Source organism: Neolamprologus multifasciatus, chromosome 23 (genome assembly GCF_963576455.1).
Source record: "Neolamprologus multifasciatus chromosome 23, fNeoMul1.2, whole genome shotgun sequence".
Classification (NCBI taxonomy): Eukaryota; Metazoa; Chordata; class Actinopteri; order Cichliformes; family Cichlidae; genus Neolamprologus; species Neolamprologus multifasciatus.
The window spans coordinates 6,920,750-6,948,721 of record NC_140460.1 but is presented as its reverse complement, the minus strand read 5'-3'; the positions used below and the strand labels follow the sequence as shown (position 1 = coordinate 6,948,721).

Here is a 27,972-nt window from a genome sequence, read left to right as displayed (position 1 = left end):
AATTTTGAGGGTAAAAATAATTACGGACCTTTTGACTACAAAACCCAGAAGGCCTGTGCTTTACGTCATACGCAATCACGTTATTGTTATGGGCTCCTGGATTTAAAAGTGGAGTCGGAAGGTTTTCTGTGAGTATCTCGATTAGCGGTAGGAAAACATGCTTATTTTCTTAATAATGTTTAAGAGACAGCATTAGAAACAATAAAGTTAACTCTATTTACTGTTTTAAAGTCGAAATTTTTTTTCCTGGCTACACAAATAAAACCCGAGAGAAAAAAATGTCGCAAATCACGGCTAACGTCTAACGTTAGCGGTATTAACTGTAAAACTTGGCCTTTACCAGTTGATGTGTCTCAACATGTTTGTGTGCTTTGCATTTTGTCTATGTTAGGAATTGCTTGCTCTGCCCAGAGCTTCTCTTTCAAGCTTCTGTTCCTAGCAGCCGGACAGCGATATGCTCTATAGTTCCTAGCGGACCTGCAGATCAGTTTAATAGGCCCATTACTTTATCGACCTACAAACCGTGGCGTGGGCGAAACATAATATAGGGGGGACGACGTTGATTAACCTGTGTGCAACCCCTGTAATTATAATTAGCACTGTAGCAGTAATGAAATACCTGAAATTGAATCCCGGATTCATCGTTTTGTCATAAGGGACATTTGGCATCTGCTGATCACCTATGGTCCCAGGTGCAGAAAGGTTAATTGACCCTGTGCACGAGAAAATGCTAACTTCCTGGTTTGAGACCGGATGTGGGGTTGTGCATTTCCGGTAGCTTTACTTTGCGGTCAATCGCTACTGCGAAGATATATTCCAAAATCATGTCCAAAACTCGAAAACGGAAAGATCACGTTAAGTTACAAAGAGGAGAAGGTGGGAACACTCACCACTGTTGTGTCATAAAAAATCTAATGATCAACTTTGACGTTTAAAGAGTTTAGATCGATCAGTTGTTTACATCACTCAACACAAGCAGAACTGCATCACCCCATGCAGAAGACACATCGTCCACATTCAGAAGCACATCTCTGTATAGTGACTGGTCTTATGATTTAAACAGGTAAATGTTCAGCATTCAAACTACAGGTGAACAATAGTCAAACCAGATGTTTCCGTTATGTCGATATCAGCTAGTCAAGTACACACCTACACAGCATGTTAACAAACCGTGAAAAAAAAGCCACACAAAAAATGAATGATTGCTGGTAAGGGTTTCTATACATTAGTATTTACAAGGGTATGTTGTGACTTACCTTCAAAATTACAGCGGTCCCTCGCTATAACGCGGTTCACCTTTCACCTCGCTGTTTCGCAGCTTTTTTAGTGCAAGTTTGCATGCTTATTTTTTTACATCACATTGTGTCCTGCGTCCTGATCGCTGCAGACGATCTCCTCCGTGATGTCTCTCCTGTACAGTACAGAATCGCTGCATCAATGGCTAGCAGTGTAACTCTGAAGTGCAGTACTGTATGTCCACGATGTCCACGAAACGTTTTGCACCGTCAAAAAATAAAATTGGCTACTTGATTTCACCTATCGCTGGTTATTTTTAGAACATAACACCCGCGATAAATGAGGGACAGCTGAGAAATATAACATTTGAATCACTTTTCTCTTTTGCCCTGAGGCGCGGGTAAAAATATTGACAAGTCGATGAACATCATTTACAGATATATTGGGTAAATGCCCAAGACATGTATAGAAATGTAAATCGCCGCTTGATTCATTCATTTGCTTAACTTGTTTTGGACCGTAAACAGGGCGTGAATAGGACACCGGAAACAAAGCTCCCCACAGGAGTTTCTGCACCGGAAGTAGCATATGCTAACGTGCACATAGTCAATTGAATGTGTCGGACTTGTAATTCATGGACTGGAAGAAAAAAAAAAGATAATTGCGCGTTTTTCATGTTTTTTCCAGAAATTAAAGTGACTTATATAGTGACAGAGAATTGAGGAAATATTCTCATATCTACTGCTTTACTATGAGAGAATATCCATTTTCTTTCTCATGAATTATTAACAATAATTAGCGTAGGAAAATGTAATTAAATTTTTTTTATTTGTCTCTCCATCCATCCATCCATCCATTTTCTGCCACTTTTCTGGATCTGAGTCCCATTGACAGGATTCGAAGAGAAGCCCAAACCCCTCTCTCTGCCCGCCTCATCCGGCATGTATAGGGGGACACCAGAGTGTTTGTGTGCTGGGGCCTCCTCCCGGTGAACATGACCTAACACCTCAGTTAGGAGGCATCCTTGTCAGATGCCCAAATCCACTCATCTAGCCTTTTTGATGTTGATGATCATCCCCTTAGAATTTTTTTTTTATCTATAAAGTAGCCAGAAATATTAGGAAAATGCACAAACTTCAGCTAAGTCAGGTAATAAGACTTTTTATTTTAACTGCATGTGAACCAGTTGTGTTTACATTTGTAGTCATTCCCAACAGGCCTGTTTGGAAAACTCTTGCTCTCTTTTTAATCTGAAAATGAGCTAATACGCTGTCATATCGTGACATCCCATGTTACATTTTCCTGTGAAGCAGCTGATCGCTGTAACTAAAAACGTGCAAATGCACAGGGCTGCTGTAATTTAATCTCCCTCAAAGTGTAAGCTCTTAACTCAGCTGATACCTCGCCTACCAGGAATAACACGTGTCTAAGGTTGTGTCATTGTGGTCTAGTGGTTTTTGATGTAGCTTTAACCTATGTCAGGGCAGAAAGCTTCGTGTCAGATGATGCTCCTCGTGGATCAATTATCAGTTAAGCGACAATAATAATGAATATTTAAATTTGACAACTTCCCTTTTTGAATTCTCTTTCTAGTTCGAATGAGACATGAACTGGGACAATCAGCTGAGCTCTATTCTGTCTGTAGCAGATGGCAGTGTTGCAAAGATGAGGGTGAGTACATTTAAATACTTCTATTTGTACGTGTTGATTCATACTGAGGCAGGTTTTTTTCTGCATCACTCTGAACAGTACTTCTGTAAAGCCAAAACAAAGTTCACATCACACAACGTTCATCAATCGCTGACAATAAAAAAAGGCTCGGTGTTGATATTTACATAAATAAAGGTGCATATCAAAGCACAGTAGCATCTGCAAAACCTGTTAAAAACGGCATTTTATTTTATATATTTCACATGCTTGTCTGCACCCTGTTGTTTGATAAGCTCTGGCGTTGACCACAGGAGAACCTTCTCTGATCCTTTGTGATCAGTTCCCATAACGATCTGTAGATGGCAGCAGTGCTCTATTAAAGTGATTTTAAATTAAGACAGTGTAGATAGAAGACTTTGGGAAGTACCCTTTGAATGTAAAAAACAAACAAACAACAACTTCTGTCTCTAACAGGAGAGGTTGACGCCAACGGGGAAATTCTTCAAAGGAGGCGAAGGTGAGCGTAGCATTTTAAATTTCTCAATATGACTAGAAGGGGAAATTACCCTCAACTTGTCATTGTTTATGCTAAGTTGACTTCCTTTCTTTCAGAGTTAACTAAATACTGTAGGCGCAACAGTTGTTTGAACCATCTAAGTGATTTCCACTCTTCCTTTTCAGATTTGTTTCCAGTGCGTGAGAGAGGTTGTGATTCAGATTCAGACCCCCCAGCTCTTCCTCCTCGAGCACCACTTCTCCGACAGACTTCCCCAACTTTCAGTCCTGGTGTGCAGTGGGCAGACTTGGCTTCTGTCCAGTCACAGCTCCAGATACAGAGCCAGGTGTGTTTATTTGTTTAACACTGAGAACTAAATAGCAATATATTTATGGTATTTAACAGATTGTTTGATTTGAGCAGTGACTCATTTTCTCTTCCCAAAATCTTTCAAAGGCGATTGATTCCCTCACCCAGAGGCTCCATGATTTGGAAAGGGAGAAGCACTCTCAGCAATGTCACATTCAGGTGCTTCAAGGTAACCGATACTGTGTCATATTACTTTTCTCATAAACACATCTCATCCCACTTTGTCAACTACAAGAAATTAGAGATGGCACAATACCACTTTTTTATGTCCAATACCAATATCATAAATTTGGATATCGGCCGATACCGATATGAATCCGATATAGTGTGTGTTTTTTAATAAAACTGTTTTGGTTTTTTTTATATCTTGCTGCATTTTGTATAAGTTCAAACTCAAGTTAAAAAAAAACACTAAAGCTATTCTGTTGTACCTGTATGCAAAAAATACATTGCACCCAAAATATTTCATAGTTCAGCAATACAGATCAATCTAATAAACTTAAACCTACCTACTCCACCCTCCCTATTCTGGTATTTTAAAGAGTACTTAGCAGAAATATTAAGCAACCTAACTAATAGGGTTGCAAACTCCCAGCAAAAAAAAAAAAAGGGAACCACCCCCCACCTCATGATGCTTAATCGACGTAATCAACTTTAATTTGATGCAGTGTGGGAAAAAAAAAATGCACAGAAGTAAATTATTTTTCTACAATATTTAAATAGATTCAACATCTTTCTTCAACAGAACTGCAGAGATGGTACCTTCCCAAAGGAAAAAGTACTATAGCTTACTGGGGTATATTAGACTTAATAGTTACTATATACAGTAATGAACTTCTATACATTTTACATCAAATTAAAACTTTGGGTGTAAGATTCAGATAATTATTTATTAAAAGCTAGACATTTTAAATGAGAATAAGAAAGAAAAGTATGTCTTTGTGCCCCCTTTTCCCTGTTAATGCCCTACCTGCCCCCCTGGCTAAACTTTGCTAGAGCCGCCCCTGCACAGTTACCAGCCATCAGCTACGTAGAAAAAGATCCAGGTGTTGAAAGTAATATTAAATAAATTCTAACAACAGATTATCAAGCTTAAACGTGCTGCTGTGGTTCAGCCGCTGGTTTCCTCTTTCTGGCGCGAAGTGGGCAAAAAACAAGCAAGAGAGACGGACTCGTGACAGAAAAGCTGATCATTAATCAGTTTCACAATTGAAGTAGCAGGAGGAGAGGGAGGGAGAGAGAAGAGGCAGTCGCTCCATATATCGGTTGTTAAGCTTAACGCTGGAATGCTTTACAAACATTCAGAGATGAACTTACACACTTGCTTTACTTCTCTCTGAAATGCCGGTTTGGTAGCGGGGCTCCAAATGCTCAACCAGACCGCCGACAGGTCCCGCACGCCACAGCCGCTCTATCACGTGATGCATTCTGCTCCGACGTGCTGCGGTTATGAGCCGAGTTACGCCATGTTGCAAGTTTTGTGAGGTGATTTTTGATATTTAATGGATCGGCTTACGTTTTTTTATTTCTCTCCGATATCCGATCCAGTAATTTAGGTCTGTATCGGACCGATACGTAATATCGGATCGGTCCATCTCTACAAGAAATGAACTGTTACCAGATTCAGAAGTGTTGAGAGTCATCATCCAAACTGAGGTGTCAGGTCACAAACAATGCGCCCAAAGCATGTAGCATTTTAATGTAAGTTAGTTGTTACCACATCGTTTTTGTGTGATCCATTATAGACATTACATGTGATGAGCTTCAGATTACAGTACAAACAATCCTTGAATTTTATCGTTTTTACCTACCCTAAGGCATTTATGTTCATATATCCACTGGATATATCCAGTTTAACAAACTGTGGTTGGCTCATTAATTAGTTATGTATCCATGAGGTGAAGGTAGAATCCACCTCACCTTCTCAAGCTTGTTTCTCAAAATCTGAGGTTGAAGAGTTTTAAACACGCTAGAAAAATAAAAAAAGATAAACCGCATGTTACCACCAGGCTTGTCCAAAAGAAATAAGTCTAGTGTTACCTTGTTATCCAAACTATAAAGGCTCCAGCGCATTCTGGACTTGTGGTGTCAGAAAGGGAAAGAGTAGCCTCTGCATTGTCTTCATGATATGGGAAGTGGGGGTAAATGGTCTGTAGTTGTTGATCACGGTCAGCTGCCTTGAGCACTGGCACAGGACGGTTGGAACTCGTCTGAACTACGGTTGAAGATAGTGTGCAGAGGCGCTGCCATCTGCGATAAAGTCTTTAAATAGCCTGGGACTTACCCCATCTGCTTTCCTAGAGTGCATCCTCCTCCGCTCTGCTTTCACCTCATTCACTGTAAAGAACAGCTGAGGAGAAGCTGGTGTAGAAGGTGCTGCAGCTGTAGTGTGCTTAGTGAGGATGGTGCTGGAGATGCTAGACTGGCAGAAGTGGCAGAGTGCCAAGTTCAAACCAGTTATAAAACAGGTTAAACTCACATGCTATGTCCTGGGGGCTGGCTACTCTTCCTCTTGAAGTAAGTCATGGTGTTCATTCTCCCGCACATATCTTTGATGTTGCTGCATGGTAGTTTCCCCTCCAGCTTCCTGTTATTGTTTCCCTTTACCTGTTAAAACTGCCTCTCAGGTTGTGCTTCCTTTTTGTGGTTTAGTAGGCACTTGATACTGCTAGCAGATGATTTGCAGCAAACAGTTCTTACTGGCACAGCAACATCCCTGCAGAGGTTTATGTAATCAGTTCTCTTTTACATTCTCTATATGTACATATTGGAAAAAATAACAACACTCAGACGGTGTAGCTGAAGTCTAAGATTGTGACTCACACAGATTACTTTGTGGACATGGTGACATTATTTGACATTTTGACCACATTTAATATGATGATCAGCTTCTGTAACATTATATAACTGACAGAAATTAAAAACTTGGAGGTGCTTAAATTTTTAGTTTACATTAAATACAGTTTGACCCACTTCCACTCTACACTAACAGGTTCACTTAGCTGTCTCAGGAGAGATGTAGAAAAAGTGAGCCAATAGCTAAACACTTGCAGCTAAAGGAAGCAAGTGGATTTACAGGAAAATATGGTCTCAATTTTTTGAGCCATCAGCACTTACAGCACCGCTTGAAAGAGATGAGTCCTAGCAAACTTTATTTGTTATCGGCCCGCCTCTATTTTCTCTACTCACTATCCACCCCTTTCTCTCTACAGCCTGGGAAAACTGCTAAGTGTATTCAGCCAGAATGGATTCATTCATAATTAAAGATATTGATGAATTATTCTGGTTTGTCCGCGAGGGTAATGGAAGGAGCAGTAAAGTAGAAAAAAAAATCAGCTGGTCCTAGATATCTATCTTCTTTTCCAGACGAGGTCCACAGACTGCATGAGGAGTTGAGAGAGAGGGATAGACAAAGGGAGGAATCGAGGAGAGGACAAAGCCCAGGAGCAGAGAGAAGGATGGAGCAGTGGAGAAGGGAAGTTGGACGTGAACTGAACAGTCTAAGGGGACACATCACCCGAGCCACGTCGCTAGGCAACCTGGAGGAGAGGTGCATTAGGGGTGGAGCTGGGGGAGGTGACTGGAGACTGAAATGATGATAGGTCCAACCCTAAATTGACATTAAAATGTTTACATCTCTTAATAAGAGATGGCTATTACAGAGTTGTGTGAGTGTCATTTACTTTCTCTTTTTCCCAGTTTTACCTCAAAGCTCCGCCGAGAGGAGCTGGAACAGCTGCGCAGAGAATTGGACCAACTAAAAACACGGCTAAGTGAGTCTCACACACACACATTCCTTGCATTCATTCAGCGAGACTGCACATGTTCTTTTCCACTGTTGGTCTACAAAGGAAAAGCAAGAACCATCTTGCTTGGAACATCTGCTCTTTCTTTTACCCTTGACAGGGAGGCAGGAGGAGGACATGTTTCTCCAGCAGGCACAGGCCAGGGAGACCAGGAGACTGTACGAACACAGCTGCAAGGTACACAATGTAACTCACAGCCAGTGTTTTCTTGTGGGTTTGTGGGTTTGATTCTTTCAGATGCTTAATCTTTCTCTGTGTGATTTATTCAGACTCTGGAGGAGCTGACAGACAGCTACAGAATTCACAACACTGATCTGACAAAGACAGTCTTACAGTATTCTCACACACAGCAAGAGGTTCGCCAGATCAGGTATATGTGTAACCATGTATAGTCTGTGTGTATCTAGTTGTTTTTTTTTTCTTGTCTTGTATTACATATGTTACTGTAAATCACTTACACCAGATCAACTGTGTCAGAACTGAAGGATGAGGTCAGAAGTCTCGTTCTCCGAGGATGTGAATCAACATCACCTCTGCCTTCAGCCCACACATCAAGTAAGTCCCATCCTTTGTTTCTGTTGAACACAGATGCACAGCATAATAAACCATGTTTGGGGTTTTTTTGCTGTTTGATTTAGGGGCATCACCACTCCCACTCTCTCACAGCCATAAGAGAGTGGTTAAAGTTGAAGAGGCGGACTCTGACTCAGAAGACCTTAGCCTGACCCCGAGCCTGGCGGAGATCAGCTCAGATGATCTCTCGTGGCTGGAAGACCCTGGTAAGAATTTATCTTTAGGTGCACTAGCCCGGTGGCCTAGTGCACCTAAAGTCACAGCAATACCACATGTGTGCATTATAGTGTTCTTGCAAATCAACCTTTGGTACAAATACAGCAACAAAGACATGTTCTGACAGTTAAACCACCTGTCACATCAACATGAAACGTTGGAAAAGCAGAAAATGAAAGCAGATGTGCACGACCTGATGGCGGTTTTAACAAGATGAGACTAGTCATTCCCTCTCCCGCCACTTTCCCACACATCTGGCTCAACCTTCAGTCTTATTCAACCCAGTAGGTGTGACTCAGGGCAGAGAGTACACTACAGTCTTTGCCAATTTAGCTTGCAGTGAAATAAGCCCTGTTCAGACATGACTCCTTTCCATTGATCTGACAGTATATCTAAATCATGTGATCTGTTGAAGTCAGAGATGCAGTCTTACTGGTTTGGACCTTGTTTTGGTATAATTGTCAATACAAGTCTGAACTGCACACAGTCATGTCAACAGATAATCACTGACAATGCACTTGACTGTGCATCTTTGTGAGTTGCCCACCACACTGGCCTAAACACCAATTTTTTTTATGTAGCATGCATAATGCAGTTTTTGTGAGCAACTCTGTTTCTAATTCACAAAAACATTTATATATGGTGTATTTTCCCCAAAGACAAGTCCCCCCCCCCCCCCCACACACACACACAAAACTTCACAAATATGGTTGAACTATATATTTGCTTAATTTTTTGTATATATGGCAAATATTGCTTTCTCTGTTGCTGTGGTGTGTATGTCTGCTCTGAAGCGATAAGGGATATAACATAAATATAGCCTATACCTGAAAGACTTTGTAAATACGCTTTAATAGGCAGTAATAAATAACTCCAATTCCAAAAAAATTGGGACACTGTGTGAAAAAGTGGGGGGGGGAAACTGAATGCAATGATTTGCAAATCTCATAAACCCATGTGTTATTCACAGTAAAACATGGAAAACATCAAATGGTTAAACTGAGAAAATGAAGCATTTTAAGAAAAAAAAGGGTCATTTTGAATTTGATGGCATCATGTCTCCTCTGCTTTTACCAGCCCATAAACGTCTGGGAACTGAGGAGAGGAATGTTGCCTCGTTCTTGTCTGATAATAGTCCGGGCTCTTCTTTGTTGTATTTTTCATTGCATGATGCTCCAAACCTGTATATACCTTTGAGTATTGATGTTGGATAGTGCCAGTGACATAGACAGTAATGCACCAGTCAGAGATGCAACACTGATAACAAGCGAGATGGTTCTGGCATCCGTCCTTTCCCAAAAGAATTTCAAATTTTGATTTATGTGGCAATAGAATAATTTTCCATTTTGCCTCAGTCCATTTTTCATGAGCTTTGGCCCAGAGAATAAGGTAGTGTTTCTAGATCATGTTCACATGATATAGTTTCTTCTCTTTGACCTGCTTTTATGGATGGCATGGGGAAGTTCATGACAGAATCATGGCCCATTTTAAGTCAGTGCCAGCTGAGAGCCCATAGATCATGGACTTTCAATATTGATTTTCTGCCTTTTTCCATGCGCACAGAGATTTCTCCAGATTCTGTTGATAATATTATGTACTGTAGATGATGAGGCAGTCTTTAATATTTTACACTGAGGAATATTAAATTGTTTCATAATTTGTAGACACAGTTTTTTTTTGTTTATTTTTTGCCAATCTTTACTCCTGAGAAACTGACTAAGATGCTCTTTTATATGATATTACTGACCTGTTGCCAGTTAACCTAACTAGTTATAAAATTTACCTCTAATTTATTTTTTAGTCCATACACCCCCCGCCCCCCTTTTTTTTCCTGCCCGTGTCCCAACATTTTTCACATGTATTTCTACCATCAAATTCAAAATTATCTAATATTTTCAACGGAAAATATCAAAGTTTTAAACATGTGATATGTTTTTTATGTTCTATTGTAAATAAAATATGGGTTTATGAGATTTGTAAATCATTGATCTGTTTTTCTTTACATATAACACAGTGTGCCAACTTTGGAATTGAAGTTGGACCATGCCTGAAAAGGACTTTAAAGTAATAGATTGACATGTCAGGAAATAAAATATGCTTTTAGGTTTCTTTCCAAGAGTTAAAAGAAAACCTTAATACCACTACAGTGTCTGTCCTGGAGAATATCCTTGCTCTTCTACTCTCAAAGGATTTGCTAGAGATGAGTTCTGCCAAGATCTTTAAGATATTTCATTGTTATTTTACAATCTAGTTTGATGTATTGTAAAACTACAGCTAGTTATGATGATTTTGTAGGGAGTAACTGTAAGCATGTTAATGTTAAAGGAAAAATGTGTTACTGGGATACAGCAACGCTTGTGGTCACCTCATTAACAGTCTTTATGCTAAGCTAACCATATCCTTTTGTAACTTCATCTTACATGAACCATGACCAGTGAAGAGTTGCACACAAAAGCAGTAGTTTTAAAAAATTACATGACCAAACAAAAACCTTGAAATTAGATATAAAATATACAGGATTATATAATTTGCTGGTGATAGTGAGTGTAGCATGTCAGTGTCAGCAGGCTGGTGTCCTTTTGTGTTCTTCCGTCTGCAGAAAAAAACACTAAAGCTCTCATTTCCTCTCCAACGGTCTCTGCAAAGCTGGTCATTTCTCTGGGAAATTTAGTACTCTGTGTGCCTGTGTGAGCTCATGCACTGCTCACCCTGAGACTTACTGTAACAGAGGGTTGACGTTCCCGGAAGAGATTACCATCACTGCTCTAAATGTTTCCCAGAGTGATTTGGGACCACGAAGCCAGGATAATTTGACAATTGTATCCGCACACACTTGCACACGCACTCATGCCAGTGCATAGTTGTTAAGAAAAAATTTGAATCTTTTCCAACCCAATCCCAGATGGTACCACAGCAATAAGGTACTCGCGTACACAAAATTAACCACTCTTCTTTGCTCCTTATGTCTGCCAGCTCTTCATCAGAAGCCCAGAGCACGTCTGAGTATTCAGTCCAGGCGGAGTGACTTTGCTGGTCCTGGATCAGATGTGGGTGGTGATGACAATGACGATAATGATGGTGATGATGATCTTGAAGATGATGTGAATTCAGATTTGGGATCTGACCTAAGTCTTGATGAGCTTTGACCTTTATGTGTTGTGAGTTTTTTTTGGAAAAGTTGAAGGCTGAGGAAGCATTCGGCAAGAAAAAGACAGCTGGCAGCGTTGTTGCTTCGTCATTGCCGAGCGTGATGAGAAATTAAATGAGGTGCATAAAATGTGAGATAAAACTTGATAAATTCAAAAATGAGTATTGAATGTACATAAAGGAAAGCGAGTAATTAGATCATTTTACCTATTGCTGTTACAGAGCTGCTTGGATATGATTATTTTTTTCTTGGGGGGGGCTTTATTTGAATGCAGTTTAACAGTTTTTGTGAGAGTGCCAGAAGTCTTGGACTAAGGACAGATCACTAAGTGTGAGGCTATTTTAAATTTTCTTTTTTCTTTTTTTAAACTGGTCTCGTTTGAATTGCCCACTCTCCTTCTCGTACTCATCATCAAAGCATTTTTTTCTCCACTCAGTCTATTTAGTGTTATCAGGTACAGTTTAGGATTGTAAAATCTTCTGTTCCCATATGCGCAGACTGATAGGATGCTGGGAACCACTTGAGGTGACAGTCAGTTGTTTAAATAGTTCTTTGTATGACCTTTTGATATAAAAGCTTTTTTCTCCCATTATTGTGGAGCTTTGTGTCAGTCTAGAAGCACTTTTGTAAGGTGCATTATTTTGCAGTGTGAGGCACTAAAAGAATACGTTTTAATTGTTGCCACACCCTCTGCCCGCATGTTGCGTGCTACTGGCAGAAAATTATGGGTCCTACTGGAGTTAAGGATAGAACTGCTGCAATTGGTCTGCTAAACCACAAAGTTTGGCTTTAGGCATGACGAAATTAAAAATAGTTATGTTTAGGTTTGTTATGATTACAGATTGTTGGGGTTAGGTGAAACTTTGATGTGGTTAAGGTTTGGGCTGGACTCGCATCTTTGCCCATAGCGACAGTGGGATGCATAATGAGACATAACTAATCACTTGGATTTGAAGAGCACACCACGGGTTTGCAAGCTTAGAGCACGGTGATATACTCAGATTGAGTTAAGTTGGTATTTTATAACTGGGACTTGGATCACTTTATAGACAGCTCTTGCGTTTAAAGTTCTGGTGAATGTCATGACTCTGTATTAAAAGTAACTGTAAGTCTTCTCTGTGAAACTGTAATGGATATTTAATGGATTTTTTGTCTTGCATAATGCACTCTTCAGTCCAGAAGGAATCTGATGAGGGATGGGATTTTGGTTCCTGGTAATGTAACTGAAGTGAGGTAGGAGTGAAGTGAGATAAAATAAATAGGAATCAAAAGCCATTACCATTATCAAGGCGCCGGTGCCCGTCAGTCTCCACTTCGATCTCCATATACCCACAACTCAGCAAGGCAGTTGAAGGTCCCTTTATTGCTACAGTGTCTGACATGAATCACACTGCGCCAGGCTACGTGTCAAGCTGTTAAATATTTCAGCTTCCAGACACCCCCCATCAAGGATCCCAGACCTCGGTGCAGAGCTGCAGGCAGCTGACAGCCAGGTTAGGTATTCAGTGGGGGGCATGCATTCAGGCTTCAACAGTATTGACCACATACACATTGTCCACCTCACTAACAAGACAGATTGTCTTAGTAGTCTGTAGTGAGCAATACAATACCTTCTAAAAAACCAGAGCAGAGCGTATTTTTCACAATCCACTGTAACACTATTTTTGTATAGCTGTTAATTTTGTTGTGTAAGCCATTTAATGTAGAAAAGACTCATCTATTTGTTATTGTGTCCACATAATGGCTGATGAATCAGACCCTTTTACTGCCATTTTATGGCGTTTGCCAAGTATTGTGCGGTTAGGCTGCAGTAAAGCAGAGCACTGATTCGTTTATTCAAGATGTGTAAAAGAAATGTTTTACATCTTGTCTCCAAAAATAAAAGTCTGTTTTAAAAGAAGAGACTCGTTTTCCATTGTGAGTTCTTTGGTGCTGAAGTGAAAAGTTGGAACAACACAGACAAAAATGCTAATTAGGGAAATGCAGGGGATGGTTTCAAAATATCTTTAATCATAAATCACCAACAGTCCAATAATTCACATCTGGCAGCAAAGCCTCAGGAAAAGCATTTGGCATTCGTTTTTACAGAAACAGACAATACAGGACTTAAAAATGATGACTGAGTTATACATTAGATCTTTTTAAATGGTTATAGCATAACCATTACTCTCACCAAATAAAGGAATGAGTTTTGGAGGATTGATGAGAATTAGAAGTGTAGAATGTGCCAAAGACCACTGAATCTTTTATGGCCTGACACAAATTTTCTTTCATTTTCTTTTTCTGTGGCACAAATACTAAACTACAAACACAGCTGTAGCTCAAACATATCAGCATGATTTAAACCAGAATTTAACTTTTATCAGTGGACAATGTTGTTGTTGTTTTTGTTTTTAAATAAAGAGTAGTTAAAATGTGTTTTGTGTCATTGTGGGCGATTCAGTTGTCCTGTTTGTCACATTTCCACCCATTATATTTTTTCCCCCACGTGTTTTATATCCGTATCCTTTTGCTTGATGCAGATCAGTAGTATTTACAATACACAGGAAAATGAAAAACATTGTGTGGAAAGGCCACTAACGCACATCAGTCTCATTGTATGAAAGAGTGCCTTACGGTGAACATGCCTGAGGCTTATCTTCAAACACAGACGACTCATAGCAGCCACTTGGCCCACAGAGCGTGTGTTTAAATGGTTACTGGGAATGCCTACTTAATCTGGAAATTAGTTTTTGTGGAATATGAAAACATTATACATTAAAAGCTGTTCGTGTACTGTGTAAGGCACTCTCTCCTGGACTTAAAACACTGCACATATCAAAATCAGGCAAAAAAAGCCAGCAAAACCATTAAGGTAACAAAACAAAGAAGTTAAATAAAACCTCCCATGCCTCTTTAACACACTTGCACACACAAACGTTCACCCAGCTATGCTGCCTATGTACACAAAAACCTTATCTTTAATACACAGAAAATTCTTCTACTTATGTTTTTTAATCTCCACTCCTAAAAAAAGTAAAGTGCAACCTTGTTAACAATATAATCAGGTGGTTTGTTTTGTTTATTTCTTCTCTTTAGCTCGCTGGCCTTTATTTCTGCCAGACTTTAACTGGTAAAGCAACATTAAACCAGTGAGCCACAGTAGGAGAGGCTCGGTCGATGGCCATGTCAGATGATCTTCTGCTTTGAAACAACCTATTTTCAACTCTAGAGAAATCAAATATATTACACAACCCCAGCAACCTTAGATGGGCTGAATAATGTAAAGTTTACAGTAATGAACAAATGAATGAATGGATGGATGAAAAATTGGGAACACTTGTGATAACAGACAAATTTAGAAAAAAAATCCAAAAGGCAACGTCATGGATATTTTCTTCATTGTCCATTGCAGTTTCAATCGGATCCTTTTGCCAATGATCTGGGTAACTTAAAGCAATCCAGAAATGTGCTTACACCTACCCAGGATTCTTTCTGTTTGGTGCAGATTAAGGAAGAGAGACCAACTTCACCAACCACAGTGGCCTGATTCTGGAATCTACGAGGGTATTTGGACATCAAACATCCTATTGTGCCTTCATCAGTAGCTGTACATGGACAAAGGTGTGTCCTCCATATCATCCTACAAGAAAAAGAACGATGTAAATGCTTACACCTATATTTACAAGGTCATACTCACACTTTTGCCTTTTCTTTAGGCAATACAGTTGAACTTCAGGAATCACTTTGTTATAAGGCAGCAAATTATAACATTTTAATAGCTTTATTATTGGCTCATATTATTAGCACTCCTGTCTGAGGGACTATTGGACTTTGGAAGCCACTATAGAATAAAAAGCATTCATGAATCCTTCAGGAAGATGCAAGATAAACTGCTAAAAGGGTGTTATGGGCAGCAGAAGGAGGAGACCAAAGCCCACGGGTGGGCTGGGGGTGTATACATGCACATAGGCTTAAATCATGGCAGGCTATAAGTATCAGAGGCAACAGAGACAGGAGGACCAAAGGTGAAGACTCTGCAAAGGGGCGCGGGGGGCCCTCGGGCCTCTGGGCCTGCGGCTCGGTTCACTCTGGCATGGCGGGCACGCCGGTGCAGCCCCCTCTAGCTTCTGCTCGGTGGCTACTGGGTGACCCCTCGTCTGGGGATCCTCAGCCCTTCCCATGAGGGTGGCACGGATGCCCCTCCGGTGGTCCTCCTTGGGCTCTCGCACTCTGGGGCCTCTGGATGTCTGGGGCCTGGATCTCCTCCATGCCTGCTTCATGCCCTGGGGGAGAGGGCTATGGCTCCCTACATCCTCTTGCAGACCATTACATGGGGAAACCATTTGAATACAAGCGCGCTGATCCACGGATGATCTGATATCGTCGTGTTGGTGTTGTTCCCAGATCATCATGAAAATGTTGTTCCAGGTTCAACATTGCAAGTGACCAATCACATTATTGTGACGTTATTCTTTTACGCACCAACCCATTCGTGCATTTATGAAATTCCAGTGTTGCAAGGACAATATCAATTCTGCTTAGCGTTTATTAAAGGGTTAGGGTCAGGGTTAGGGTCCGTTGATCGGCGGACAATGGCGGTTTCTCGCAGCTTAAGTACAGTTTTTTGTTTTACGCCGGTTTTTCCCGAAGTCGTAAAAGTATGACATCACAACATTCTGATTGGTCACTTGCAATGTTGATCCTGGAACAACCTTTAGTATGATGATCTGGGAACAACACCAACACGAGGATATCAGATCGTGCCTGATCCACACAGGTGTGCACACGGGTGTTCACTGTTCGTAGACTTAAATCACACCTTTCTTGGCTGCTACTTCAAAGCACATTGTGCGCTGTCTGTCCTGCGTGCTGCACAACAACATTCAATATTTAGTATTTACTGCTGTTTACACTTAGCTAGATTAATGCAATGGTGTTGTGTTTAGTATGTTGCTTTGTTTTTTTTTTTTTGCTTGTTTTCTATTCTTTTTCTCTCAACAGGTGATCCAGGAGATTTTTTCCCCCTTTCTCACTGTCCCTCTCCCCTTCTGTTTTTCTTTTCCTTCCTCTTTCTTTCTCCCTTTCCTATCCCTCACTCATGTCTGCCCCGTCTGTAACAACTGAAAATAAAATAAAATAAATAATAAAAACAAAGGTCGATCAAATGGATCAATACGGCAATGCCATGATGATCCATTTGGCAAAATAAATCCATTGGGTATCCTTGTTGGTCTTCAGACAACAATTCTGACGGCTAAAGAACCAAATGCGACAGGCAAAAAAAAAAAGAAAAAAAGAAGACTGTGCAAAGAAGCCCAAGAGGCCGAATATTGTAGAAGGGTGGAAGGTGCACGCCATTGCAGCTCACACTGAGAGACACTGCCAAGTGTCTGGGATTGTGCACAGGAACATCTGTGCCCAGAATGTCCAATGAGGCACATCCCAAAGCGGCTGAGAGCAAGAGAGCAAATGTTCTGTAAGACTTCAAGTTCTAGACAGACAAGCTGATACTGGCTAACCAGCCAGATAGAGTGGTAGTTAACAAGGAACAAAGTAATCGCAGCAGCAACATTGGAAAGAATGAGCATGAGAAGAATGGAAAATGGAAAAGCCCTGTGGAGGGTAAAGTCCAAAATGGTCCTAGTAGTAATAGCAGCATTAGGGGCTGTAACCACCAAACTCAAAGAGTGGCTACATGAGATTCAAGGCACAACGTGTGGTTTCAAAGATGTAAAGGCCTAGAAATAACCCTTAAACTCCCAGGCCTATATTAGAAGCCTGAGGAAACGCTGTGAGTTTTAACTATATTAGGAAGAGCAGCAGCAGAAGTACATCTCCAGTCAGGCCAAATGAAAACTGTAACTAAGAGTGCATAACACATCTGCTTTTAACAACATCTGACAGGCTGAATATTTTCCAGTGTTGCCTGGATATGATGGGTGAGCTCACCATAGGTAGGTCCTGCAGCCTGCGGAACTCCGGCCCGTTGCCTCTTCGGCGCAGTTTGAGGAAGAGGAGCAGAGTGATGATGACAGCAGCAATGATGAAGGCTGATACCAGACCAGCCAGGAGGGGGTCTAATCCAGGAGAGTTGTGGGCCGTCGCTAGACAAGAAACACCAGAGACACATCAGCTGGGGCCATTTTTCTATTACCACACTGTATGCTGAGTAAACATGCTGGCAATGCAGCGTTTAGGGAGGATTTGACTTTGAAGTTCTGGTTAGAACTATATATAGACACTCCATGAGCCTGCTGAGTGTTCATCATGAAGCTCAGGACAGAAGTGTCAAACAGGATGTTTAAACTTGCCAGAACGATACTTAAGGCGAAGAAGTAAAATCAGCAAGTGATTTTATTATTAAGGTATCATTTTAAGACCTTTTCAAACTAAACTAGATTAGTGTATACAGCACATGAAGTGTGTTTCCATTTTCTCCCAGGTTATTGTTTAATTTCAAAGACTAGCCTGACCTTTTGTTTGGTGTTTCTTTCCGCTAAGTATTTCTGGGCAGGAGGATTTCAGATCTGCGTTTCTGGCATCTCTGTATATGAATGTTGCTATGGAAGACTGTTTTGTAAACTTAGCTGTTTTTTTTAATATCCTTTGGTCAAAAGTAACAACAACCACAGAGCCATGAATGCTTGCTGTTCCTCTGGCTTATGGAAAGAGGCAATGTGCCAAGCACCTAATAAAACCACACAGAGTGAGACAAGCAGAGAGAATTTTACACTTAAACTGTAGTCAAGCAGCCTTGACAGCTGAGAAAAGTTAATCAGTTATTCATTTCTTTGCACCTATAGTCTGGTAAAAGTACTTTCAACGTGTTCAAATGAATGGTTTCTAAACCCTGTATGGACACAGAGAGAGCAACTGTTCATATAGAAATCATTTAGTAAATAGAGAGACGGAGACAGACAAAAAAGAGAAAAACAGAAATCTTGAGGCTAGAGTCCCATGACTGCCTCTGTCCCTTTCTCAAACAAACCCATGATTGTGGAGTGCTTGGTGGTGACAGTGCTTGTAGAAGATGTCAACGGGGGGGGGGGGGGGGGGGGGGGGGGGTTGCGTGGTGTGTGTTTGTGTCTCTGTGTGTACAGCCAAAGACTGGCTTGTGCTGGAAACAAAGAACAGCATCTCCTTTGTTGTTAAGCCAATTCACTTCTGGCTCTGTCAATATCCTGGAAGTGAACAGTCAAGAACAAATTCATATACCAGCACAGAAGGTATTATGCACTTACCGTCCCCGTTCACGTTGAGCAGTGATGGGTTGTTGGCATGGGTGCTGGTCTGGATGCTAGGCTGGGTGGACTGTCTGTCGGACTGTGAAGTGTTTGACGTTGGCTGGGAAGTGGAGGACTTTTGGACGGAGGCGGTGCTGGAATTTGTGTTGGACTTGGTGGTGGCGGCGTTAGTGGTAGATTCAGGCTTTGGTGTTTCAGCTGCTGGGGCAGAAGTAGCAGGGGGTGCTTTGGTCTCATGGTTTGATGCGTTTAGATTTGATGAGGGAGTCGGGGTGACCGGTGCACCTGCAGAAGTGCGCAGTACGAGTGTGGTGCTGATATTGATGGGAACAGCTGTGGTGGGGCTGCTCTGAGAAGGTGAAAGTGCCGTATTTGTGATGTTTTCATTTTTTGCTAATGTGGTCTTAATGGCGTTGTCGGTTACTATGGAAAGAGAGAGAGAGAGAGAGAGAGAGAGAGAGAGAGAGAGAGAGAGAGAGAGAGAGAGAGACAATGTTATTGTCAAAATGATGTAGTACTATCAGGTAAAAAAATCAAGTCATGCCTTTAGTTTCCTGTGTTTACATTTCTGCCAGCACATCCAATTTAATTTGACCCATTTTATTTTGTAAAATAAAAAAAGCAGTGAATCTAGCCTTTATTTATAATAATATTGATTATTTAAAATTACACAAAATAATATAAACAGTAACTATTACTATCAATTCACACAGGAAGTGGTTTTATTTATTTTTATGAGAAATGGTGAAGAGTTCCAGGTGGTCTAAACATAGAAGATAAGATCAGTTTTTCCAAGCTCAGTATGGACTTAAAAGGCTTGCAGTGATAGCCAAAGAACTAAACCAGTCTCTAGAACCAGTGTGCAAAACGACAGCTTGCCAATAAGAGCCTTACAGTATATAACAACATATGCCTATAATGCCTTTTACACAAATAAGATTTATTCATATAAAATCCATATAAACTTGAGGATAAACATCCTCCAAGGGCTTAAGGGTGGAGACAGAGACATGCAGATAAATCCTCTTACTGTAATCCATAATGGTGAAGCATATGGTTTTAATTTTTTTTCCTGAAATAGTCAGAAAATTAGATCTACTTCTGTTAAAGAAGCAGATCTAATATCTTAACAAGACTGAATGATATTTGAATGTAAGCAAAACACCGGAGATGAATGAATTTGTTTCACATTACTGTAAAATTGTATTTTTTAAAAATGTTTTTTTTAACTGTATTTTCTTTTGAAGAAAAAAAGATTAGAAGACCAGGATTAAGGTCATTTCTTCTGAAAACAGATGGTTCAATTGACTTTCAGCTACTCTGACACCTTTTCGATAGACTGCCATGAAATCCGTTCAGGTATTCATGGTTTTTTCAGAAGCTGTCTCCTGAAAACTTTAGTGACCGCTTGAGGCTGATGAAATGAAATGATCGTGGCTGGTGAAATCTCTTGAGAACTGTGGAATTAAATTTTGTACAGGATAAAATGTAATTACTCTGATGATCGTTTCACTTTTATGTGGTGCCATCATCACATATCTGCTAATGTAATGCGGTTCTCATCAGCCTCGGCTGTACTTTTGTGCTGAAAGCATGTTTAATTTAACGTTTACCATAAATCACTCTAAACAAGACTTGCTTTCTATTATATGAAGCAAATGTTATCTATTATACATGCTAAATGTCAGTGAATTTATTTACCTTATCACCTTTCAAAGTTATTTCCAATAGAATATTTTTTTCTTAAAATATAACTAAATATACACATGCAAAAGGAAAATGTATTTTCCTTTTCTGTATGCTGCTTTTTTTAAAGCTAAAAGTGCCCGGTAAAAGTGATATTTAAAGACAGAAGGCTTCATACTTCTGAGTCTATAATAACTAAAACTGGCACCCAAAAGCTTCATGGAGAAACCTTATGAATACTATTTGTAAGATCATATTGTGGCACGCTATATGGAGAAAAGTGCTGAGCAGATGTTTTCTGTCCCACTGTCACAGGTGTACAAAATCAGGCACCCAGCCATGCAGTTTGCTTTTACAAACATTTGTTAAAGAATGAGCTGTTTTAAAGAGCTTTCTGATTTTGAGTGTGGCATTGTAACAGGATGTCACTGTTACAGCTACTCAGTTTGCAAAATGTCTTGCAAAAAGGAAGTGTTTGTACTAGAATGCCACTGTTACAGCTAATCAGTCTACGAAATGTCTTGCAAAAAGGAAGTGCTTAAGAACTACAACAAGGTGAGAGACCATGTAAATTTACAAAGTGGGATCAAAAAGTGCTGAGGAGCACAGGGTGCACAATCTGATATCCTCATGTTGGTGTTGTTCCCAGATCATCATACTAAAGGTTGTTCCAGGATCAACATTGCAAGTGACCAATCAGAATGTTGTGATGTCATACTTTTGCGACTTCGGGAAAAAACGGCGTAAAACAAAAAACTGTACTTAAGCTGCGAGAAACCGCCTTTGTCTGCCGATCAACGGACCCTAGCCCTGACCCTAACCCTAACCCTTTAATAAACGCTAAGCAGAATTGATATTGTCCTTGCAACATTGGAATTTCATAAATGCACGAATGGGTTGGTGCGCAAAAGAATAACGTCACAATAATGTGATTGGTCACTTGCAATGTTGAACCTGGAACAATATTTTCATGATGATCTGGGAACAACACCAACACGACGATATCAGATCATCCAGCACAGGGCATAGAAGTCAGCAGTGCTCTGCTGACTCAGTAGTTCCAGACCTCCTCTGACATTAACATCAGCACAAAAACTGTGCACCGGGAGCTTCATGGCAAGCTACTATAGATGGAATAAGGAGGTGGCCCAGTACTTCTGTCCACAAAATGTAGGAAGTCTGCGCTATAGGAGCAGATAAGGCCAGTAAGTGCTTTCGCAACTAAAAGGACTTCAATTCAGTTTTAATGGTAGATTATGTAAAACAGCAATTATCTGATCTGCTTTTCTTCAAACTCTGGCAACAACATCCTGGTTAACATGCAGTTTTGTAATTGCTGCGTTCAGTAGCTCAGTATATACTTTAAACAGGAGTAAGAAACAAAAGCTGGAACAATATTTGGGTAGAGAAATCCCAAAAAGTTAATTCTGTTCATCTGGATGTAGCGTTTTCAGTGGGAGAAACATTTCTTCACTCATCCAAGTGACTCCTTCAGTCTCCAACACTAGCTTTAGGCAGTACCTGCCAAAGTGGGTTAAAATGTCTCGATGCGTGCTCAATTAAGAACCCACTTGGACAAGTGACGAATTCTTTCTCCCGCTGAAAACGCTACATCAAGATAAACAGAATCAACTTTCTGGGAAAACCTTGAACAAGCTTTTCAGCTTCAGCTGTGTTTCACAAATGGTAAACAGCAATTTTGTCCAAGAATAATTATTAGCTATTAAATAGATATCAGAATCAAATGTGTCACTTAAGTTTTTTCCCTTCTGATTACATCTGTGCGGCTACAGGACAGAGGCTCTCTAACACTTGCCGCCTTATTTTGTCTTCATTTAACTTTAAACAGCTCATGTTCATCTATTGATTAGCAGCTGACACGGTCAGTTAAATGAAAATATTTTGCTCATTTGGCATTATGGACATATACAGCTGTGTGTATCAAGAAAGCAGCTACAGATATTCACACCATACTTACGAATCACAGTGGTAGCATATAATTACGTGCATGAGCATGCTAAGTATAACCTACAAGCACTAAGAATGAAAATTTACTTGCTTCCACTCTACTGAGGTAAGTGCTAATGACTTAAAAGTTAAATATGTCTGATGAAAACATATAACCACAGCTATCTGCCAGCTTAAATCCTGCAGAGATACTGACTCATGTCAATGAAAATAATTGCTATTTTTTACAAAAAGTAATTGCGTGTGTGTGTGTGAGTGAGAAAGGCAAAGAAAGAGCTATCCATGTCTGTCTTGGGGGAGAGGATTTCACTTCTCTTTCTCACCCCCATGTGAAAAGTCGCACAGCATTTAATCACTTCTCACCTCAGTGGCATCTGAATCACCTCTTTCTCAGCTCTTCTCCAACTAGATTTTGCCTTTATTCTCCATTTCCTATACAGTTAAGCTAGTCGCAGCTTCTTTGTACTGCTCTTCTTCCCTGCTTTGCATCATCTTTGCATTTAGTGGCATTTCCAGTTCTGTACTCTGTTTCTTTAAAGTCTGAACTGAGCTCTCTGTCCCTTCCTGTGTTGTGTTTGTGGAATCACAGTCAACACTTAAACCTTGTCACTAGCCCTGTGGCCCACTTCTGGACGTGGAAAACGGTGATAAGGACTCTGTTAATTATAGCTCCTCAACTCTGAGCCACCTGCTGTTGTGCTTCCTCTAAATTCTTCTGAAGTCTAACAAAACTTCCCGTACTGGCAAACGTCAAACAGACAGAAACAATAACCACAACAGCGCATCACAGTTTGTTGCAAGTTTGCAATATTAGGCCACTTCCTAAACACTTTAGCCTACCATCATGTTTTGTAAGTGAGCGCAGGAGTAAGAGTTTGGAGGTGCATGCTTACCATTATCTTTCCCTGGTTCGGCTGTGATGGTGATGCTTGTATTTTCTGTAGTTGTGCTACTGCTCACATTGACTGTGCCATTGGAACTTATGTTTGTCACTGGGCTGCTCCCTGAATGATTGGCAGCATCCAGGCCCAAACTAGACTCATGGTCCAGAACTGGAGCCCCTGTAGTTTGAACAGTACTAGGAGTAGTTTTTGAAGAAGGGGCAGGACTATGCCCATCAGCTGAAGAAGTAAGGACAGAAGCAAATGTGTCATTTTATTAATATCCTTAAAGTCACAAATTATTTATTCATTATTCCAAATACATATGGAGCAACAGGCAGTGTTCACACCCCAAAACCATCGTAACAACTCAGGCTAATGTTTAAACAACCGAACAATGGATACTGAAATTAAAACATGCACACATACAGCTGTGCAAACATTTTAAGCAACAACAGTAAGGTATTAACAAGTGATAATGGCATGAATACATTTTTGAATAAATAACATTATTATTCATTCATTTATTGAATAAGTGTGCACGTCTCCTCACTTCTTTTCAATATGTAAACTAAATCAAAAAAGTGGAGCAATGTTGGAGTGTATTTCGCTTAATTTTTTACAGTATTAATTCTCTTTTTTCGTAAATAACTTTCTTTATATTGTTTACATGATCGAAATATAAACTGAAAACAAACAAAGTTTCCACATGACCCCAGTTGTTGGCTGGGAGTTTTTTCAGCTTTCACAACGTCTGCTTGCTTGACATCAGAGATTTGCGGGGGTTGCAACATCCGCTCCAAAACTATTTGTTCATCTCGTTGCAGCAGGTTGCACTTTAAAAATCTCATTATATGTCTGGGATAAAACCCATCAGATGCCCTCTCGTGTTACTGCTGGAATCCAAAAGTCTAAAGAGCCCCAAACTTTTGCATAGTGCTTTATATGTAAATGTATCTGTCCTGAGTAAAGCCTCAAAATCATCACAACAATTATCGAACAGCTTCCCTGGATCAAACAAGGTTTTAGTGTCTGGCTAAAGAATTTGGAAAGAGAATCATCCAGGTAAGGAAATCCCAAAAAGTTGATTCTGTTCATCTGGATGCAGCATTTTCAGTCTCAGCGAGAATGAAAAAGTCATTTGGATGAGTGATGAAATGTTTCTCCCACCGAAAACGCTACATCCAGACGAACAGAGTCGACTTTTTAGGATATCAAGTTGTATTTGTTTTGCAAGTCCAGAGTTTCTTTTGCATCAGGAGCCATAAATTCCCAACCATTTTTCGCATGTGACTTTTTAAAGTAAATCAAAGTAAACCTACTTGTGACCTGTAGAGATGTGATTAGCTTAGCCAGTGTGTGATGTTCCCTTTTGGGAGACATCTTTAGAAGGCTGATATGACAAACCATCCATAATAAAAGTATATATCTATTGTTTTACCAGCTCAAGTTTAACCTTGCATCCTTTTATGAACTCTAATCTATAGGTCGTGATTTGCTAACTAAAGTGCACAGTCACAATGCCGCACGAAAAAAAAAATAGACACAATTTGACTGCCACTTTCAACTACAGGCCATATAAGTTGTGTGAACTAATGAAGACCTTCAGTCTTTTGAACTCTCTTTTCCCCCTCTGTGCTGACACATTTATCTCTACTGTCCAAGGCTCCATTTCAGTTTCTCCCCTCCTTTGATGAAGACCAGAGCACTAATGTAATGTAAAGTCATTACCGTTCCATAACACACTGCCCTGATACCTTTCATTACTGCCATAATCAGTCACACGGCTCATCAGTAAACACAGTGAGAGAGCGAGGCAGTGAGACACAGACAGACCCAGAGAAAGAGAGAGTTGTGTGAACTAAATGATACCAAAACAGACACACTCATAAATAGACAGAGGTGCTTGGCTGTATAATACTGGCCTTGTTCCCTCACTTTAGCTCCATTAGCGAGCTTCCTAGGTCTCGTCTAGTAGGCTATGTCTGTTTTCGTACATGCATGTGTGTGCAGGGTAAAATCATGAAGAGAGTCACTGTTTCCACCATTGCACACGCCCCTTTTTAGATATTACAAGGGCTTACTCACAATCTTTCAGGCCAATGCAGCATGTACCTGGGGAGATAGCTTTTGCCCATTTGTTGACCCTGCCAGCGAGAGAAACAGCCACAAGTTTCTCTGTGAACAGATGTCTGCTGCTGCTGCTACAGGAAAAATATACTGCGATACATCATAAGCTCTGTTTTCTCAGCAAGTGGTTCTGGTGACATTTCAGCCAATACTGCTGAAGTGAGCTTTTTATTAAGTGAAACTGAAAGAGCTAAAAACAAACAGCTATGCACATGCTGCACTCAAACTGCCTACCATGTTTTTGGCTCTCGTTCTCATTCAGTAGACCACATGTGAGAGCCTAAACTAACTATAGGTGTTTCGTTATTTTTTATGATAGCGAACTTACCTGGTGCATGCATGTTACACACCGCATGCAACAACTTCTGTCCTAAACTAATTTGCACCATAAAAAACCCTCCCAGTAAAACTTAATAATTATCCAGCTCGGGGAATTTATCAGAATGAAAAATTAAGCTCAATGAAATGAAACAAAGGGATTTCTCGTAAATGGAAGCTATTAAAAACAGCCTTTTTGAAACCAGGCAGAGAGAGAGCTTCAACTTATATCACAGTTTTGCTTCATAAGATGCTCTATCTGTAGTTCTTTTCCTGAGTAAATATGACTCCATACAAATGAAACTTAAACCCAGCTCTGTTATACCGTGTGCATATTATTGCATAGGTATGCTGGCTGAAGCATGATGTCAGTTTATTTATTTATTAACCTTTATTTAACCAGGAAGATCCCATTGAGATTAAAAACCTATTTTTCAAGGGAGACCAGTTACTTTTGATCTAATTTTAAATAGTCTGTCTATGTTACTCTTATTTATTTAAAACTTGTGTTTTCCACAGGAGAAAAGATCTGATTGATTGGTTATAAAAGAAGGCTATATGAGTGCAGCATTGCTCATATTCTTTGCTTCTTTGCTATGAAAACTCAGGGGGCTTTTTTTTATGGTGAATGCTAATAACCTGCCATCATCCCCTTCATTGTGTTTAATGCATACAGTAAAAACTGAACCTGTTACCACTGAACAATCTCTTCATAAAGTCTGCATAGTGTACTGCAGAGGCGAGCCAATTAGTAGGAACCCAGTAAAATGACAGTGTGCTGCTGCACATAATTAGAGGTGTCATTTATCACAATGTACTTTTCCTGCTAATTTACAGCCAATAAATGTTCTCCAGTGGAGCCGTGCTGTTTCCTATTCATCTGAATTTCAGCTCGAGGAGCTGAAGGGACAGTTCAGCCCAATAAAATCTTTTCAAATGTCAACAGTCTCATTGTCCTTTTATGTGAGAGGTGGTGATGGAAGAAATAAAAGAGAAGGCCGGAGGAAGAGAGAAAAGGGTTGTAACAGGTAGGAGGGGGCAAAAAAACAGAAGGTGGGTTAAGAGTGAAAGACAGGATGTGTGAGAGGTGAGTTAATGTAATGCAAGCAGAAAGAGGAAGAAGGGGAGAGGGCGCAAGGGAGGAAGTGATGTGCGAGATAAAATGTGGCTTGCTTGAACAGTAGAGGCGAAGATGTGGAGTAGAATTTTTAAAATAAATCTGCGCAGTGTAAAAGCGAGGTTGAGCTAGAAAAAAAGAGGAACTAAAATAAACAAAAGAACAACCTGTCTGTCTCTTTGTTGCGTAAAATGAAAACAAAACAACAACACTGACTTCATCCTTTAAACCCAGATGAGTTTTGTCATTTTAAAGCCGGACAGACATGACTAGTAATGCCACTAATCCCCACTCTAACAACATCACAAGTGTCAGCAGGTGAGTTTGGCGTGAAAGACTGTGTTTACTTTTTAGGCGCTGTAAGCATAAAGTTCGGGCATGTAGCATACAGAAATAAACTGCCTCCTACCGTGTACAGCGGATCCCAAGTAAATCGCTAGAAGCGCGCAAAGGGCAATCCAGAGTTTGGTCTCCATCATCTGTGTCCTGTGGCGACGCAGTAATAAAATCACTACACAAGCGTGGTTTCCTCTCCTCTTCTTCACCCAGGACTTCTCTCGCTTTTGTCCACAGTCGGACTGCAGACTTTCATGAAACAGTTTAAAAACCCGAGGCCGCTTTAGTGTCCTAACCGCGGCGGAGAAACAGTAGCACTAACTGTGTGTGCGTGGCTGGAGGGACAAAGTTGAGGGAGGAGTGTGTGGTGTGTTCTCTCTCTCTCTCTCCAGAACCAGTGCCACGTGTTCCTGGTTCAAAATAGTCAGCGAGTCTGTGACGCACAGGCGCACAGGGCAACGACGACGCAAACACGAGCCACACAAATCACAAATGTATTAAAGATCTGTTACATTGCTATTTATAGTTAATATTTAAGCTCCATATTACTCATTTCAACGAACTTCTAACGTTGTTTTTCTTCTGTCCTGTTTTTTCCTCTCCATTCATACCTAATTTAAAAATAACGTTAACAAATAAATTACTTCCTCAAATGCCTGTGATGCATTAGTAATATTGCACTGGCTATATAATATGTATTACTCCATTTTTTTCTCTCTTTTTAAAAAATAATAGGGTTTCGTAATGTTTGACTTATTGATGCCTTTAAATCTGCAACAACATCAACATCTCCATGTTTAAACTGGGACTATGTTA

The 27,972-nt window shown here is 40.3% G+C and overlaps 2 protein-coding genes across 5 annotated transcripts; one reads left to right on the top strand and one right to left on the bottom strand.

Moving 5' to 3' along the window:
* Positions 1 to 12: 12 nt before the first annotated feature.
* LOC146490890 (uncharacterized) lies at positions 13 to 14,375 on the top strand. Of its 4 annotated transcripts, none has more exons than XM_085152604.1 (12): positions 13 to 128; positions 2,830 to 2,907; positions 3,361 to 3,403; positions 3,568 to 3,728; positions 3,839 to 3,920; positions 7,118 to 7,301; positions 7,451 to 7,524; positions 7,658 to 7,734; positions 7,827 to 7,927; positions 8,021 to 8,112; positions 8,196 to 8,336; positions 11,320 to 14,375. In XM_085152604.1, exons 2-12 carry the CDS (start codon positions 2,842 to 2,844, stop codon positions 11,490 to 11,492), a joined length of 1,194 nt encoding a protein of 397 aa, XP_085008730.1. In that variant the 5' UTR covers positions 13 to 128; positions 2,830 to 2,841; the 3' UTR covers positions 11,493 to 14,375. The 4 variants fall into 4 exon arrangements, with proteins under 4 accessions (XP_085008730.1, XP_085008734.1, XP_085008732.1 ...); XM_085152608.1 differs by having other exon boundaries at positions 116 to 147; XM_085152606.1 differs by lacking the exon at positions 13 to 128 and adding an exon at positions 2,119 to 2,254.
* LOC146490889 (uncharacterized) lies at positions 13,485 to 27,551 on the bottom strand. Its single transcript, XM_085152610.1, has 5 exons — positions 27,230 to 27,551; positions 23,268 to 23,495; positions 18,718 to 19,143; positions 17,426 to 17,580; positions 13,485 to 15,116 (listed from the first exon to the last, which is right to left on the bottom strand). The coding sequence occupies exons 1-5, from the start codon at positions 27,297 to 27,299 to the stop codon at positions 15,075 to 15,077; spliced, it is 921 nt and encodes a 306-aa protein (XP_085008736.1). The 5' UTR covers positions 27,300 to 27,551; the 3' UTR covers positions 13,485 to 15,074.
* Between the last annotated feature and the right edge of the window lie 421 nt (positions 27,552 to 27,972).